We start from the raw sequence: 18,894 nt of genomic DNA, 5'->3' as shown, positions 1-18,894 counted from the left end.
GTTATGGGGGATGCAGAAGAGGTGTCACCTCAAGACATAAGAATGATTATGAGTTAAGCAGATTTTGTGGGACTTGATAGTGTACACCTACAACCCCGGTACCTGGGAGGCTGAAATGGGAGACTGCCATGAATTCAAGGCCAGCCTGGACTACATAGCAAGACCCTGTCTCAAAAAAACCAAACCAAACAAAAAGTAAGGAGGTTTCATCAGAAAGGAGATGGAGTTGTGGTAGACAAAACAGAGGTAGGACATTCCAGAGAGAGGGAATGGTCTGAATAAAAAAATACAGGACAAATCTTTGTTTTAACCCTTGTACAAAAGAAGCATTACAGCCAGGCATGGTGGCGCATACACTCGGGAGGCTGAGGCAGGAGGATCCTTGAGAGTTCGAGACCAGCCTGGGCTACAAAGCGAGCTCAAGGCCAGCCTGGACTGCATAGAGAGACCCTGTCTCAAAAAAACACACACACAAAAAAAAGACAAAAGAAGCATTCCAGGGTTTTAGGTAGAAATAATATATGGTCAAAATTGTGGTCAACTTCTCATTTAAGTGGCTGAGTTATTTTCAGGAGCAAATATAGACATTTGTTTGTAGTTTGGGGCTAGAATGAGCATGGAGGATGATAAAGCTAGGAGGTAGTAGTGATGAGGAGTAACTGGAATAAATCCTCAAATGAAACTAAAGACCTTTATGACAATAAAACATGAGTATACTGTGTAAGAGTGAATATAAAAATACAGTGATAGTTGGGATACTAAACATTAGAGTACATACATGAAATGTTAGTGGATTTATTCTTTTTTTTTTTTGAGATAGGTTCTCACTATGTAGTAGGAGCTGGCCTTGAACTCACAGTGATCCTCCTGCCTCAGCCTCCTAGGTGCTGGGATTGCAGGCATGCACCACCACAACTAGCTTGGGTTCACTCTTTTTTTTTTTTTTTTTCTAATATTAAAGAGGAAAAAAATTTCAGAATGAGGTAATAGGAGGGTAATAATGCTTAATACATTTTGTATTGTTATCTTTAAATTACTTACTCAGAGTACAAGATATAGGTATTTAATTTTCCAAACAATGTTAGCACAAATATTCACAAACCTTTAATTTCAGATTAAGGTGCTCTTGAAGTACAAGTTGAGCATCCCTATCCAAATCTCTAAAATATTAAATGGTCTAAAATTCAAGACTTTCTTTTTCTTTTTAAATACTGGGGTTAGGGGCCTGGGGATATAGCTCAGCAGCACAAGTGTCTGCCTGGCAAGTACAAGGTCCTGAGTTGATTCCCAGTACCAAAAAAAAAAAAAATTCAAGCACAATAAATACTTGGGCTTGAACCAGGGCCTTTGCAATGACTCTCCCTAAATTGCCCAGGTCAAACTCAAATTTGGCAATCCCCCAAAGTGCTGGGATTACAGATGTGTACCACCACGCCCATCTGAAATCTAAAACATTTTTAAGTACTCACATCACATTACAAGTGGAAAGTGCTACACCTGGCCTCAGGTGACAGGTCACAGTCAAAACAAAGTCCAAGGGTCTAATGCTGAGTGGTAGGTACTGTACTTTTTGTATAAAATTGCCTGCAGGCTATGTGCATATGGTGTATATGAAATATAAATGATAGAGTGCTTGCCTAGCATGCATGAGACCCAGGGCTCCATCACCAGCACCATGAAACACACAAACAAACCAAGAAAACAAATGAATTTCAGGTTTAGATATCTCATTATGCATATATATACAAAAGAAAAATCTGAATAATTTGAAATCTGAAACACTTCTGACCTCAAGCATTTCTGATGAGGGATACTCAACCTGTACTAATAAATAATGGTATATGATATAGGACTTTGTGACAATTATTTTGGTATAGGTTCTATACCTTACCTTCATTTGTGTTTCTAATGGTGTTTGTGCCAAGAAAGGAGGTTGTCCCACCAACATTTCAAAAAGAATAACACCAACACTCCACCAATCACACAACTGTGTATAGCCTAAAGATACCAAAATTATAGTTATTTATAAGCAATCTTTTTAAATGCTTGGAATTAATACAATCAGCATTAACATCAAATCATCAATTTATACTGTCAGAGCAATACTTTCCTAAAACCTGAAAAATAGGGCATAGTCATAAGTTGTGGCCTATTGAGATTACTTATGAAATAAAGAAATGTTTTACCTGTTCGTAGCAACACTTCAGGTGCAATATAATTGGGAGTCCCAACTAGAGAATGTGCTAGACATCGCTGGTGCTGGCGAGCAGCTCTGCGCTCCAGAGGCTTTAGCCTGTCTCCACATCGACAGTTGGAGGGATCACCCCACTCACTGCTGAAATCCATGCTATCTTGCCGTGGATGGTCACCTATACAGTAAAAAGAAAGTAAAGCAACAAAGAAAAGATAAACCTAAACGCTGTTTAATTAATCATTTCATTTCTTGATTTAGGGTTAACATTCTCCCTTATGACAAATTAAAACACAAACTGCCAAATCACTGGTAGTGTTTAATACTAACAAGGACTAGTTTTCAGAGATATCACTAGAAAAAGTTTTACACTAAGAAGAATATAAGAGTCAGTAATTTACTCAGTGTTAAATGGTAAGTCATGAGCAGCTAACTTCATGAATATTATTCAAAGGGTTGAGGTATAGCTCAGTGGTACAGGGTTTGCTTAGTAGGTATAAAGACCTGGACTCAATCCCTAATATTAGGTAAAAATGTTATCAAGATCGCGCTTGCTACTCTGGGCAAATTTTCAAACAAATTAGATCAGTGTTTTGTTCAACAAATGACAAAAATAAAAAGTAAAAAAGTTCTTCACTCAGACAACTTATACGCAACACAACACACATATACACATTTAAGGAACAGTGATAGTGGGGTATACAGTGTGAGAGTATACGTTTAAATACACACAAGACACTGGGCTCAATCCCCAGCACCACAAAACACACAAAAAAAACTGAAAAAAATAGTCTGGGCATGGCAGTTTGCATCTGCAGTCCCAGCTACCTAGGATGCTGAAGTAGGATGACCTGAACCCAGGAGTTCGCGGCCAGGCAGAGCATCATAGCAAGACCTGTCTCTTATTTTAAAACAGGGCTGGGGAAATGTAACATGGTGAAGTGTCCCACACAGACAGTGAGCCCAAGTGACAAGACAAATGTGACTGGACAGCCATATTAGCCTGGGTAGCAAGGGAGCCCAATTGGGAAGGCAGCATTTGCTGGGATGTGAAACACAAGGAAGACTCAATCATTCAAAAATCAGGGCAAGGCTTTCCACAAAGAAACGACAACAGAAAGAAGAGCAGTACAGTTGAGAAAGGGAAGAATTTGAAAGTCAAGCAGAAGCCAGCACACAAGGCTTTCTGTCATGAAAAGATACTGAAGAATCTGAAGCAAGAAGGTGACAAGATCTGACTTTTGCTTATAAAAAGCAAATTTTAGCCAGGCATGGTGGCACAGACCTGTAATTCCAACACTCAGGAGGCTGAGGCAGAAGGAACACTGTTAGTTCAAGGCCAGCTTGGGCTACATAGTGAGTTTAAGGCCAGCATGAACTACATAGTGAGACCCTGTCTCAAACTTTAGCTACGTTGTTGAAAACAGACAAGGGGATAAAAGTAAAAAAAGAATAATTAAGAAGCTATATTACGGATGTGATGGCACAGGGCTATAATCTTAGCACTCCGGGAGGCTGAGGCAGGAAGATCACAAGTTCCACCCCAGCCTGGAAAATTTTGTGACTTAGTGAAATCCTGTCTCAAAATAAAAGAAAAAAATTTAAAGGGCTGGAAACGTAGCTCAGGGCAAAAAGCCTTGAGTTTAGTCCTCTGTACTGCAAATGATGATGATAGATAGATAGACAGATAGATAGATAGCCAGACAGACAGATAGATAGATAGATACAGAGCTGTTATAAGCCATGTAAAAGTAGTAGTATACAGCACGCAGGAGGATCTCAAGTCCAGGAGTTCGAGACCAGCCTGGGCAATGAGACCCGCCCCCACCTCAAACAATAAAAAAATAAGAGGCTATTACATGTAAGCTTGGACAACGATGTGGTAACAGAGCTGCAGAGAAGTGAATAGATTCAGGATATATTTTAGAGGTGGCATAAACAAGACTTGTTAATATATTAAATGTGAAGGGTATGGGTAACAAAAGAATCAGGACAACCAGGTGGGTGGTGACGGCACCATTTACTGAAACAAGGAAGACTGGAGGGTAGCAGATGTAGTATAGTAGTTAAGAATTCCCTATTGGCAGTGTTAATTTTGAACAGCCAGTTAAATTTGGAAGTCCTATTTGAAATCAGTGTGGAGATTTATCCAGGAGACAGTTGGATACAGAAATCAGTGATTTCAAGAAGACCATTTCTGACAAGAGAGACTTGGAAGTCACTGACATATATTACATGGTACTTAAAGCCATGACTGGATAGAGTCACCTATAGAAATGTATCTGAAATTAACCAAACTGTAATGATTATGTTGTATCTGGGAAGTTCATTAAAATATGATTTTGATTCTCTCATGAAGATTTTTTTCTCAAAAGACTGGAATAGAGCCTAGGAATCTTATTTTTAACAAGAATCACAAATAATTAATATGAATCTGGGGAGACACTAAATTCTGTATATTTAATGTAAATCTGCATGTATTCACAAAGGAAGCTAATAATACCACAGAAAACTGCTGGGACTATTAGAGTATATATAAAGTACCCAGCATATACTAAGTATTCAACAAATGTTACATCAACTTACACTTGCATTAGCACTTGAAGAGATCTTGGTGAGGCAGTGTGGTATGGTAGAAATAATATGGGCCCTGTAATCAGACAAATCTGGATTGAAGGCCTAGCCCTTACATTTAATTTCTGTCTGACTTTGGGCAAGTTATTTCAGCTAACTAAAGTTTCATTTTCTTGATAATGCCTCACAGTGTCACAGGATTAAATAGAATCACATACATAAAATGTTTAGCATTAAATTGAGTGACAGTCACATAATGGAACCTTAAATAGCAGTGAAAGTAACTGTTCTATACAGTAACATGGAAAAACTTCAAACAAAATTAAATTAACATAATGTTTAGGGATATATACATACATGATTAAAATGTGGGGAAAAGTAAAAAAAAAAGATTACAAAATTCTGAGGTAATGGTTACCTATGGAGGAAAGACAAAGTGATTGTTTAGGGTAGCCTAAAATATTATCTTGGTAGATATGGAACTTCATTTAAAAATTACTTCAAAACTATTGTCTGATATATTTCCAAATAAAATTTTGAGCCGAGCATGGTGGTGCATGCCTGTAATCCCAGCATTTGGCAGGCTGAGGCAGGAGGAAGTAAGGGCTACAAAGTAAGCTCAAGGCCAGCCTGAACTGCACAGGGAGACCCTGCCTCAAAAAGACAAATTAAAATAAAATACAATAAAATAAATAAAATAAAATAAAATAAAATTTTGTTTTAAAGAGGTTAACTTACAAATGTTAATAATATTTAGAAACAATCAAATTTAGCACTCCAGAGGCCAAGATAAGAGGACTGAGTTTGAGGTCAGCTTGAGCTCCATAACAAGGCCTTGTCTCAAAACACCAAGTTAAATAAATAAATAAATAAATAAATAAATAAATACAAGACTCTTTCATTCTATGAATCTAACTAAGTACATAAAGAATTCACCTCATTTTATTCAGCAGAGTAAAGACCTACCCCAGATCTTTTGGCTCCTATCCAGTGATGATACCATCTTATTCTTATTCTGCATAAATAAATCACATTATAATGAACTAAAAAAACTTTGTTTACTTACCACTCTGATAGTACTTGGAATCATGTGTCCATCTGAAGCCAGTGCAGAGGCCAAAGTCAGTCAATTTAATATGACCATCACGATCAATCAAAATATTATCAGGTTTAATATCTCTATGAATAAAACCCATTTTATGAACACTTTCAACTGCACAGGTAAGTTCTGCTATGTAGAATCGTGCCAGATTTTCTGGAAATATTCCCATTCTAATCAATAGGCTCATCATATCACCCCCAGGAATGTAGTCCATTACAAAGTATAAATTGTCCTTATCTTGGAATGAATAATATAAGCGAACTACCCATTCATTGTCAGCTTCAGCCAGGATATCTCTCTCAGCTTTAACATGGGCGACTTGATTTCGAAGCAGAACATCTTTCTTTCGAAGAGTTTTTGTTGCATACAAAGCTTTCGTATCTACTTTTCTTGCTAGACAGACTTCACCAAATGCTCCTATTCCCAGTGTCTTTATCTTGACAAACATAGATTTGTCCATTTTAGCCCTTTTCAGACGAATGTAATTAGACTCTTTTTGGCAAAGCATCTTTCTCATTTGATCCTGGGCATCTTGAGATAATCCAACCTGGGTAAATAAACTAAATGTTAAACGAGGAATTTTCTTCAATATTGAATATTAAGAAGTAGCTTAGAAAAAATTCAGGCATACAGTATAAAGGTTAAATGCATAAAAATTTTTAATAAAGCATGTTAGAAATCTAGAATATATTTCAGAGAAAACTGATAATCAGAAGTGCAGCTTAAGAAATAGTTAACAGGATATACAAGTGAGTATATATGCAAATTCAGCTATAGAGATCAAAAATAAGATACCAACAGGCAGCCTTCTCTGTTCTCTAGTACACTCAAAAGTAGCTTCCAATTGTGCAATAAAACAAATGCCTGTTAACATGCATTTTCAACTCTCTCCATGCACCCCCCACCCCCACCTTTTCAGGACAGTGTCTCACTAAATTGCCCAGACTAGGCTAGAATTTGTGATCCTCCTACCTCAGCATCTCAGAGTGCTAGGATTACAGACATGTGCCAACATACCTGGCTTCATCCCAAATTACAGGATTAGACTGCCTTTATTAAATGCTTCCTTTTGTGGCATGCCTACGCCTTAGACATTCTTCTTCACATTTTATCCTTCATGAAAAAAAATTGTACTCTAGTCTCATGTATTAAAAATGATTCACTGCAAACAACAAAGGAATGCTTTCTATAACCTACCAACCCTTTCCCCCATTCTCAAGAAATAAACTAGTTACCCACAGTCTTTTCTCTTTCCTAGGTCATTAGAGTAAGAATAGGAGTCACAGCCATCCACTAACACTGAGAGTTTCTCCTATCTCATTCAGAAGGGACAGCCTGGTTGAAAGTATCTTTTAGATATTCTGGAATATTTCAAAGAATAATCAGCATGACTTACGAAGACATCAAAAAGCAGATGAAAACAAAAAAAAACCTTTTAAGTAGATATGGAATACTCAGATTTAGAAAGGAAAAAGTTTACTTTGGCTAAAGAACTAAAGGGTCTAAACAAAAAGAATTCAACTGAAAATGTAGGGTCTAAGTTTAGAAATGTAAGACTAATTCCAATATAGCAATCTCATGCTTCTGTTAGGATGCATATTTGCATGCAAAATCTTTAAGAAAGGCTAGCATGCCAGATTTAGTACCGAACTGTTTCTCTTAAAATCTTACTTGCCTACACAGTAATGGAGGCTACAGAAGTCAGCAAAGCTTCCAACACCATAAAAGCTTAAATCAGCTATTAGTGAAAGTGAAGAGGAAAAAGGAAAAATAAACTAAGAAAATACATACAGACAGACTCTAGTAAGAAATTCTAAGAACTACAATATGAGTAAGCCAGATGTTGTCATGGTATTTCTCATCTAACACAATTCAATTTATAGTGAGAATAATAATACTGTATGGTAAAATCAGATTTGGAATTTTTTTTTGTGTGTGTGTGTTTTTGAGACATTGTCTCACTATGCAGTTCAGGCTAGCCTTGAGCTCACTTTGTAACCCAGGCTGGTCTCAAACTTGCAACGATCCTGCCTCAGCCTCCTGAGTGCTGGGAATACAAGCGTGCACCACCACGCCTGGCTGGAATCATCATTTTTAAAAGAATAGTTCTCTCAAGTATGTTCAAGAAGTTGAATCATAAATTAGAGCTTCTTGGATTCTCAGTGGTATATGTAAGATTAGGAGTCAAATCTTTGAATTGTAAATATATGATAAAAACAATGCTTATGGGCCAGGGGTATAGCTTAGGAACGCAGCACCTGCCTGGCAAGCATGAGGTCCTGAGTTCAATTTTTAGTACCAAAAGAAAAAAAACAAAAACAAAGCTGATGATAGTACTACCATAGTATTTATTGAAGAGAATTATGTGAAATCACAACACAGATTAAACCAAAGCATTTATTTATTCTGATTCCTTTATACTACACTTTTATTTAATAATTTGGGTATTTTTTTCTAGGACATTATAAAAATAAAATTAGATGGAGTACATCATTGAAAGGAGACATCTCTGACACTTTTTAATTAGACCTACATGATTAATAAATCCAAAAAACTTACACCTAATAAGAAATGTAAAATAACATTTATTTTCTTTTTCTGTTTTTGGTACTAAAGATTGAACTTATAGCTTTCACATTGAGCTACATCCCCGAACAAGCCCCCACTCTTAGTTTATATTTTTGAGACAGGGTCTTGACAGGGTCTTGCTAAGTTGCCCAGACTGGGCTTGAACTTAGGGATCCTCTTGCTTCAGCCTCCCAGAGTGCTGGGATTACAATCATGTACCACCATGCCTCATGAAAAATGTTTCCTATGTATATTAAGAATGATCTAGATAGTCGTAGTTGATTTTTAATGTTCTAAAGTAATGTTTAAGCCTAGAAATTTCTCCAATTTCCATAAAAAGAGATAGTATACACCTAAACTTGTAGGCTGTACAGTTATATTTTTAATTTACACAAAAACTTTTTATAGGAAATTCTGAGTAAATTTTGAAATAATATAAAATGCTATAGTCAAACGTACTTTACAGTTTGCTCACTTAAATATATTACATTTAGTTATAAGAAGTAAAAAAATACTGGAGCAAAATATTTTAAAATAAATACCAATACATGATCTGATATATTAAAATAGGTATTTCAAAAGGTTTTACCCGCATCATTTCATTCTCTAGTTGCTTTTTACGATGGAGACGTTGCTGATGAGACTTGAGGACATTTTCTACATGTTGTTCCATATAGAATTTAAACGCCTGAGGAGAATAACTCTGAATACGAGATTCCCTTCGCTCTTCATCTCTCTTATTTTTTCTAACAGTGATAGGTGAGGTTGTAATCTGCTTCTTTTCTTTATCCCCACTATCAACACTTTCAAAACTTTTCTCATCCTCATCTTCCTTGGGCAAGCTAGACTGATCGTCTTTGCTAGATTTATTTATTGATTCATATGGAGGAACTGGTGGGTTTTGGTGTAGCAGATGTTTTGGATAAGGTGGTGGTGGACCTTGATAGGTTGGAGCTTCAGCAACAGGTGGCATAACAGTCATATTTGAAGTGCTACCCTCAGAAAAAGGGCTAGGTTGGACAGTTTGAACTGGCTGTGGTATCCAAGAAGGGTGGGTAGGTGCTAAAGCAGTCTGTAGCTCAGGTTTTAATACACGCATACTTTTCACAGGCTGTTGAATAGGAGCAGGGGTGATCGCAGTGACTGTTGTAGCTGAAGGCTGTGAATTAGCTGAGTGACTTGTTCTATTTCCTAATGGGTTATTAAAAGAATTTGACCTGACTGGTATATTAGGCTGCCATGTAGGAATTTCATGCCCGCTGCTTGGGGATGACTGGGCAGGAGCAGAAGACGACTGAGGCCAAGTTGTTTGCAGTCCTGGGATGTTAATGTTGTAAAGTTCCATGTTATGACTATTTCTGTTTGGCACCATCACGGACTGAGGCATGCTTCCATTTGTATATGATGAAGGCGCAGTAGATCCCACTGTCTGTAAAGTGGAAGGGCTTTGTCCATTAGTTGGTGTCAGAGGATATGGAGGGGGTGGCTGCCGATTCACAGTGCCAGCAGGGACATTTTGGTGTATCAAAAAATCAGTCTGACCACCATTCTGAATTCCAGGTCTCCCTGGTGTAAAGTTAAATTTGTTAGAACTCTGCATGATGATTGGTTGTCTGCCAACAGGAACAGAACTAATGCCTCTCTGCCCTTGGTTAGGAGGATTCATGGTGGAAGTGTTAAGAGGTGGTGCAGGATAGCCCTCCTGCCATGCCCCAGGTGGAACAGGAGAGATTCGGGAGATTACATATTCCATGTTCCCAGAATACCGCTTTGTTTGAGAGTTTGGTTCCCATGATGGAGGAGGTGGGGTTGTACCTCGTGGAGGGGGAGTCTGGCCTCTTGGAGGAGGAGGTGGAGTGACACTCCTTACTTGAGGAGGTGGAGGGGGGTTTACTCTCTGTCCATTGTTTGGGTGAGCTTGAGCAAATGCTGTTATACCGGATCCAGATAAAGGTCTTCCTACATCTGTCTGTGAGTTGGGACTTTCAGAACGATAGGCTACACTTTCGCCTAGAGGTGGGCCATGTCTCTGAGGAACCAAGGACTCTTTAGAACCTTTCCAGCTTTGTTTGCGGTTAATTGATTGTTGCACACTTCCTATGATCATAAAAGAGAGAAAAATCATGTTTTTAACCTCTTAGTTTTGAAGAACTTAATCTGGAACATCAACTTCCAAATATTACTCAGTTTTCTTTCAAGAACTATTAAGAATAGGAATGACTTCAAGAAATCTGCTACAGTACAGGTACATATTCCCTATGATGAATGTGATCACTATATATATCTAAAATGTACCAATAAAATTAATAATAATTTTAAACAGAAATCAACCAGTAACAAATGCTGATGGGGCTGTGGGGAGAAAGGACCCTTCACCATTGTTGACGGGAGTGTGAACTGGTACAACCAATTTGGAAATTAGTATGGAGATTCCTCAAAAAACTGAAACTAGAAGTTCCATTTGACCCAGCTATTCCCCTTCTTAGTATCTCCCCCAAAGAAATAAAAACATTATACCACAACGATATATGCATGCCCACGTTTACAGCACAATTTATAATAGCTAAATCTTGGAAACAGCCTACATGCTCATTAACAAATGAATGGATAAAGAACATTTGGTGTTTATATACAATGGAGTACTACTCTGCCATAAAGAAGGGTAAACTTGAGACTTTTGCCAGGTGTGGTGGCACATGCCTGTAATCCCAGCACTTGGGAGGCTGAGGCTGGAGAAGCTGGAGGATCGTTGTGAGTTTGAGACCAACCTAGGCTACAAAGTGAGTTCAAGACCAGACTGAGGGGCTGGGGATTTAGCTCAGCGGCACAGCACCTGCCTGGCAAGTGCAAGATTGTGAGTTCAATTCCCAGTACCGGAGAAAAACCAAAAAAAAAACAAGACCAGCCTGAACTGCATAGCAAAACCCTGTCTCAAAAAGAGAAAAAAAAAAAAAAACTTGAGACTTTTCAAGTATATGGATGTACCTTGAGACTATACTTTTAAGTGAAATAAATTAGACACATTATGTTTAAAAGAAAGAAGTCTGCTATACAGCAAGACCCTGTCCCAAAAAAACAGAGGAAGAGAGGAAGAGGAGGGAAAAAGGAGGGGGAAAGGGAAGGGAGAGAGAGGGGAGAAAGAGGAGAGAAAGAAAGAAAGAAGAAAACGGAGGGAGGGAGGAAGGGAAGGAAAGAAAAAAAAGGAAAGAAATCTGTTATACAACATGGTAATTTGTTAGTAACAATGTATTGCACTGGAAAAATTAGGAAAAAATTTTATAACCAAGTAATAGGAGAATAACAGTTAATACATTGTGTATTGTTATCTTTAAAGCAGTTACTCAGAGTACAAGATATGGGCGTAAAAAATTCCCCAAATGATACTAACACAAACCTCTCTTTTCAATGAATTACGAGAAATTAGTAGTATCTTGCATTTTTTTCACTATCTTGCATTTTTTTCTTTTCCCTTCCTTTCTCCTTTCCCTCACCCTAGTTCCTCTTTCTTTTTTATTCTTCAAAACTGTTGTGATTTGGTGTTCTCACTACAACAACTACATGAAGTAAACCATATGTTAATTAGTACAATTTACTGCAAAAAGAAAATATTGTCAGATTTCAGTAAGTGGTTTTATTTTACCTTTAAAAATGTTATTTTTGACTAGGTAATACAATCTCATTGCTCAAAATCTACAAGATACAAAATGGTACCCTGACTGTCCCTTAGCCTACCAATTTCCTTCCTTGAAGGTAAACAATGTCATCAGGAAGATACCTGAGAGGCATAAAAAATTCTGTGCAGATGTCATTTTTTATATATGCATGTGTATTTGTAGATAAATATTAGAGGGGAAACTACTAAATCAGAGGGTATGTTCATCTGTAATTTTGATAGATGTAACTGCTAATCTTTTTTTCTTTTTTTTTGGTTTTTCTCCGGTACCGGGAACCGAACTCACAACCTTGCGCTTGCCAGGCAGGCACTTTGCCGCTGAGCTAAATCCCCAGCCCCGTAACTGCTAATCTTAATACGGTTTTTAAAACAAAAAAGTTAGCAGGGGATAATCAGTTGAATACGTAATGTGATATGGATTTTACAGGGTCTGTCTTTAATGGAATTTCCAAGTTAATGAAATAAGCAAGAAAGTATACAACACCAAAAAATGAAACATTTAATTGGGACAGTCTGGTCACTTGGGAAAAACATGTAATACATTAAAAATATACTCTGTTGGGGCTTAGAAAATGCTACCCCAAAGCTTTGACACGCTGAACTAGAGAGACGGGTCTTAGAATTAAAGTCTCTTTGACTTTTTCTCCCCTCCTCTCTCTCTCTCTGGTAACTGATCCTTTCTCTCTAAGCCTTTATCTGAGTAAGGCAGTTCCCTTCCCAGAGGATTGCGATTGTTAAGGAATATTGTTAGCCAGAAAGGAGAAGTGACAGAAAAGCAAATTCCAGACTTAGCACCCAGAGGAACTTTGTCGGAAGCCACTGTCTATTCTTGGGTTCATTCACCTCCTCTAAAAATCATTCACTACTCTTCTAAAATTGTCCACCCCCTACACTTTCCTCTTCTCTATGAAGAAGATATTTAAGTTTCAACAGTTGGATGCCTCTCTGAGCTTTTATATTTCATATGGCTCCTATACACATAAATTTGTATGCCTTTACTCATGTTAATCTGTCTACTGTCAATTTATTTCAACAGACTTAAAGACTTGAACCTTCAGGGACAGGAGGAGGAATTCCCTTCACTACTACAATACATTAGTATAAAAGACTAAAGTATACATTCCAGAGGGATTAAAGATTAAATATTAAAGATAAAGCTATATAAACACTAAAAGAACAAGCCTTTCAGTAGTTTGGGGGTACCTATTTTATACCTCTTGGGAAGATCTTCCCAAGCCTGACAGAGATGGAGATCTAAATATGTAAAACACTTACCACTATTCAAAACAAAACAAGGAACACCTACAAATGTGAAAGATCACTATTATCCTAGGAGAAAATGTATAACAACACATATGAGAAAAAAAGCAATAAACATTCAAAATATACAGTTTAACACTGCATTTTAGGTAGGATGGGCAGCTTTTGGATCTGTTACTTTTGGGAAAACCCTCACTCTGGGCAAGCCATACAAGTCCTCTAGCCAGGCTCACTTTCCTTAGATGGTCAGTGGAGACCAAAACCACCATGTCTTTCATCCAGCTTTTATCAGTTAAGATGCCAGTTTCTACAGCCCTGGAGTATATAGTCATCCCTGCTGTCCTGTGCCTCTGTAAGAGCCCTCTGCATTCTTCTACTTTCCAGACTTCTTCCCCACACCTTCCAGACTGCTCTGCTGCACAATCAGCCACTGCTCTTCTGTCACTGACTTTTATTCCCAGCTTTCCTGTCACCATTTTCTTTTTTTGTTTGTTTGTTTGAGACAGGTCTTGCTATGCAGTTCAGGCTGGCCTTGAGCTCACTTTGTAGCCCTGGCTGGTCTCGAACTCACAATGATCCTCCTCCTTCAGCCTCCACATCCGGCCTCCTGTCACTATTTTCAAGGTGGTTTTTCTTCTGCTGATGTTACTTTCCTTCAGCCCTTTGAAATTAAGGTTTTCCTTAAAAATAAACAGGCCCAAAAGATAAGATTCTACATCTCTGCTCTCCATTTATGATTCTAGATCATTATTCCTTTTAAAAAACCACCTCTGGTTGCGGGGCATGTACAAAGCCCTGGGTTCCATCCCCAGCATGGCAAACAGTAAAAGCCAGAGCTTTTGTAGCTGGACAGCCAGGTTCACTCCCTGACCTAGTTAACTCCTACTGCCTTTCTCATTCATCTGTAACTTTGGCATTTGATATACCCTAAGGCCTATAATCTCAACATCCTCATGGATGAACCATACACTACCCTCATCTTTCAGCTCCTTCACCCTCTCCTTCCATTCTAACTCAAGTATCACTCTTAAGATAGTATTTCACATTTTGGTATCACTCTTATCTATTCTTCTTTCATAATGAGTAATACAAGGTTTGTATTCTCCAATTCCTCCACTTTTGATTAACCCTACTACAGAAGTTCCTCAACCTCATCAAGAACTCCAAGATTAATCCTCTTTATGGCACATTTAATCTAGTATAAATTCGGGGTCTATCACTTCTTTCTCCTCTCTGTATTGCTTTTCTTCTTTCATGGTTTGAATTTATTCATTATTGTGCATCCACTATATACCAGGGCCTCCTCTAAGCAATCCAAACACATTGTGAACAAGATAATACCCCTAAACCCAGGGAACCTATATTCACAGAGGAGGACACAAGTGAATAAACAAAATAATTTCAGGGCATAATAAATTCTTTATGTAACACATAAATGGTGTCAAATGAGAGCAAGAGAGAAATAGGACAGAAAGTAATGAAAATCAGCAGTCAGAAAAGGCTCCTCTGAAAGATGACATAGGAGCTAAGACTGGATAATGGTCCTGAGGTGGGAGCTTGGTATTTTCCAAGAACAAAAAGAAGCCTGTGTTGGGCATAGTGGGGGTGTGGTGATGCACATCTATACTCGTAGCACCTGGGAAGCTGAGGCAGGAGGATCGTTGTGAGTTTGAGACCAGCCTGAGCTACAAAGTGAGCTCAAGGCCTACCTGAACTGCATAGCAAGACACTGTTCCAAAAAGACAAAAAAGAAAAAAAAAGTTCACTGGTAGATCATTTATCAGCATGTTCAAGGCCCTGAATTCAATCTCCCTCACCAAACAAACAAATGAAGAAACAAATAAAACTGTTTTGGGCATGGTGGCACATTCCCATAATCCCAGGAAGCTAAGGCAGAAAGACTACAAATTCAAGGCCCAGTCTGGGCAACTCAGGGAGACTGTCTCAAAATAAAAAATAAAAATGACTAGGGAAGTAGCTCAGCACTCCTTGGGTTAAATCTCCAATACTGCAAACAAAACACAAAACTATTACATGTTCCTTTTTTTGGGGGGCGGGGGGGGTACCAGGAATCGAATTCAGGACCTTGCACTTGCCAGAGAAGCGCTTGTGCCGCTGAGCTATATCCCTGGCTACATGTTCACTAATGATCAAAGAAATATGAATGTAAAATGAGACAATAGTATCAATTAAATGAAAAAAATACATAGTACTGAATTTGGTGCCCTTACTGTCAACAGACAGGAGAAAATACAAGTTGGTACCATCTGTTTTTGGGGGGTAGGTACTGGCGATTGACCCTAGGGCTCCATACTGAGCTGTCTCCCCATCCCCTCATCCCCTCCTCCCCTCTTGAGACAGGTTCTTGTTAAGTCATTAAATCACCCAGGTTGGGCTTGAATTTGCAATCCTCCTGCCTTAGCCTTCCAGAGTGCTGGATTACAGGTGTGGACACTATGCCTAGCTTACATGGTACCACCTTACCAGACAGCAATATCTATGGGAAATCACAAACATTTTCTAAATACTTAAAATTTATTTTTAGAAAATCATTAGGTGTATAAAAGATTTAGGTATGCAAGTTAAAAAAAAAATAAAAATGGGAGATTGGTTAAATAAAGTATGTGGAGCTATTAAAATTATTTTGTAGGGCTGGGGATATAGCTCATAGGTAAAGTATATGCTTAGCATGTGTGAGGTCCTGAGTTCAATCCCCAGCATCATATACATAAAAAAATTAAAATTAAAATGTTTAGAACATTTAAAAAATAAACTTAGAGTATATCAAATGAATAAGGTAGGATTGGTATGATACCATTTTTGGCCTGAATAAGAATCAAAAATATATACAAACTTATTCAGGTTTCCCCTAGGAAAAAAGGACAACACACCACCAAAAAAAAAAAAAAAAAAGTAACATTCCAAAATACAGTGGTTAAACCAGGCATGGTGGTGCACGCCACCTGTAATCACAGTACTTGGGAGGCTGAGGCAGGAGGATCATTGCAAGTTAGAGACCAGTCTGGTCTACAAAGTGAGCTGAAGGCCAGCCTGAACTGCATAGTGAGACCCTGTCTCAAAAAGACAAAAAAAACAGCAGTTAACAGTGGGATTGACCAGGCATAGTGGCACATACCTGTAATCCTAGCCATCCATGAGACAGAAGCAGGAAGACTACAAGTCTGAGCCCAATCTGGGCAATTTAATGACCCTGCAAGACACCTTGTCTCAAAATAAAAAAAAATTTTAATAGAAAGGGCTAAGGATAGATATAGCTCAGTGTGAAGGCCCTATGTCCAATCCCCAGGAATACACACACATACACAAACATACACACGATGTTTTCTTCTGCTTAACTGTTGTCTGAATATTCTATGATAAATGCATTTTGCTCTCAAAATATGAAAAAATATGAAAAGAAAAAAACCAAACCCAGGAATTTTAATGATGGTATTTGGGCATAAAAAAGGGATGTGTTCCAGTTGAAATATAACCAGTCAAGCAGTTCTCAACCTGGACTGCTACTTATCACAATTACCTATTAACTTTTAAATGTGAAGGTCCCAACCTCAAAATCATTTTGGTATAACACTATATAACATTATGATCTTAATTTGAGACTTTCAATTAATTGGGATGCTTTTACCAATTTCTAAGACCAAAGATTTGATACACTTAAGTGCTATAAACTATCATAATACAGACTACAAAAAAAAGTGCTTGATTAATCACCTGGTTTCATGCTGGCATTAATAGGTCTGGCAGCAGCTGCTGTAGCCATTTGCTCCCGCCGAGGATCTTGGTAACTCATTTTACTAATGAATTCAATTGCTGCTTCTATACTTCTATTATTAGTTTTCTGAAGAGCCTGTATAACCATATCCTAATAAGTTAAAAAAAAGAAACAAAATTTAAATTTTATAATTAATAGGAGGGAAAGAACAATGTCAATTCCACCAGAGGCATTCATAATTATGTAGGACAGGGCCCTAAACCACAATATTAATGTCCTATTTGTAACTGCTAAAAACAACACCATTATCACAACACTATATACGTGCTGCTGAAGCAAGCACTATCACAGCAAACACTATAAATCTCCAATTACCAAAATAAAGAAAATAAATCCTCAAATCTTTAATATGTTTCTTTAATATTTTCACCTTTATGTAATATAATTTTTCCTTGTAGGATATTCTTTGGGGTACAACCATGGCAACATAACTCTGATTATTTCTTGTTTTTTTAATGACATTCTTATGTAAACAGAGACTACTAACTAGATTGTTTACAAAGTTATCAATCAAAATACTTGAAAACATTATTAAAGTATCATTAAAGCATTTTATGAAGCCCTTTTGCTACTATGTATACTAGTAAAAGAAAAATGTAGTTCTGTTTTTTTCCTTTTAAGAGTTTACATTTTCAGGGATCTATATTTACAGGAATACAAATTCAAGGGAAATGGTAGAAGAAAAGATATAATTATGTGATGATGACTTTAGGAGGTTAGATAGTATGATGGAAGAAGCAAGATCTGGAATCAGTCTGATCTGAGGTTCAGCAGCTCCACTTTAGAATTGTGTGAACTTGAGCTGGGGATATAGCTCAGTGGCACAAGCATCTGCTTGGCAAGTGCTGGTCCTGAGTTTGATTCCCGGTACCAAATCAGAATTGTGTGAACTCTGGTAAGTTATGTAACATTTCAGAGTCTCTGTTTCTTCAACTGTAATAAATGTTCAGGGTTGATGTCAGGATTAAATAAGAAAACATGGAAAGCACATAAATGCAGTGCCTAGAGCTCAAATACTGGGTGTCTTCCTCCACTCCTTGTCTTCTTTATATTAAGTGTAAACATAAATTATAAACTAGTATTTTGATGTGCATTTATCAAGAAGAGGGAAACTACTTATTTGTCCTACAAGACTAAGTATTTCAAATGACATTCTAAAATGTCATTATGGTTTAGAACGACTAATGGGTGAATAGATGACTGTCCACTAATAGATGACTGTCCTATTGGAAATGAACATGAGATCAAAGAAAGGATATGGGACAGCCAGGGGTGGACAGGTATAATTCCAGCTACTCTATAGACTAAAGCAGGAAGACTGCATTTGAAGCCTGTCTGGGCAACCTAGCAAGCCCCTGTCTCAAAATAGAAAGGGCAGGCCGGAGAGATAGCTCAGCGGCACAGTGCCTGCCTGGCAAGTATGAGGTTGTGAGTTCGACTGCCAGTACCAAAAACAAAAAAATTTTTTCTAATGTAATTAATTAATTAATTAAAAGGGCTAGGTTTGTAGCTCAGTTGTAGAATATTTGCCTAGCATGTGAGAAGACTTGGGTTCAATCCTTAGTACAACCAAAAAAAAAAAAAAGGTGATAGAAACCATGGCCTACCCAACATTCGTGAGATTCATTTTCTTGAAAAAGTTACTATCGGGGCTGGGGATTTAGCTCAGCGGCAAAAAGCGCCTGCCTGGCAAGCGCAAGGTCGTGAGTTCGGTTCCTGGTACCGGAGAAAAA

General features: G+C 37.8%; 1 protein-coding gene across 2 annotated transcripts in view; it reads right to left on the bottom strand.

Annotated features, from left to right (window-relative positions):
* Lats1 (large tumor suppressor kinase 1) overlaps positions 1–18,894 on the bottom strand; it is a 51,633-nt gene that overhangs the window by 10,370 nt on the left and 22,369 nt on the right. Inside the window, exons 3-7 of one of the 2 annotated variants that reach the window (XM_005390598.2) lie at positions 17,101–17,251; positions 9,025–10,532; positions 5,832–6,414; positions 2,187–2,369; positions 1,892–1,998 (exon numbers count right to left, since the gene is read on the bottom strand). In XM_005390598.2, coding sequence (XP_005390655.1) covers positions 1,892–1,998; positions 2,187–2,369; positions 5,832–6,414; positions 9,025–10,532; positions 17,101–17,251 — 2,532 coding nt within the window. The remainder of the gene's footprint in view (positions 1–1,891; positions 1,999–2,186; positions 2,370–5,831; positions 6,415–9,024; positions 10,533–17,100; positions 17,252–18,894) is intronic. The other variant, XM_005390599.2, reaches the window with a different exon arrangement.

The sequence above is a fragment of the Chinchilla lanigera genome, unplaced genomic scaffold, assembly GCF_000276665.1.
Source record: "Chinchilla lanigera isolate Chin_1 unplaced genomic scaffold, ChiLan1.0 scaffold00038, whole genome shotgun sequence".
NCBI classification, from domain to species: Eukaryota; Metazoa; Chordata; class Mammalia; order Rodentia; family Chinchillidae; genus Chinchilla; species Chinchilla lanigera.
This window is presented reverse-complemented; position numbering and strand designations above follow the sequence as displayed.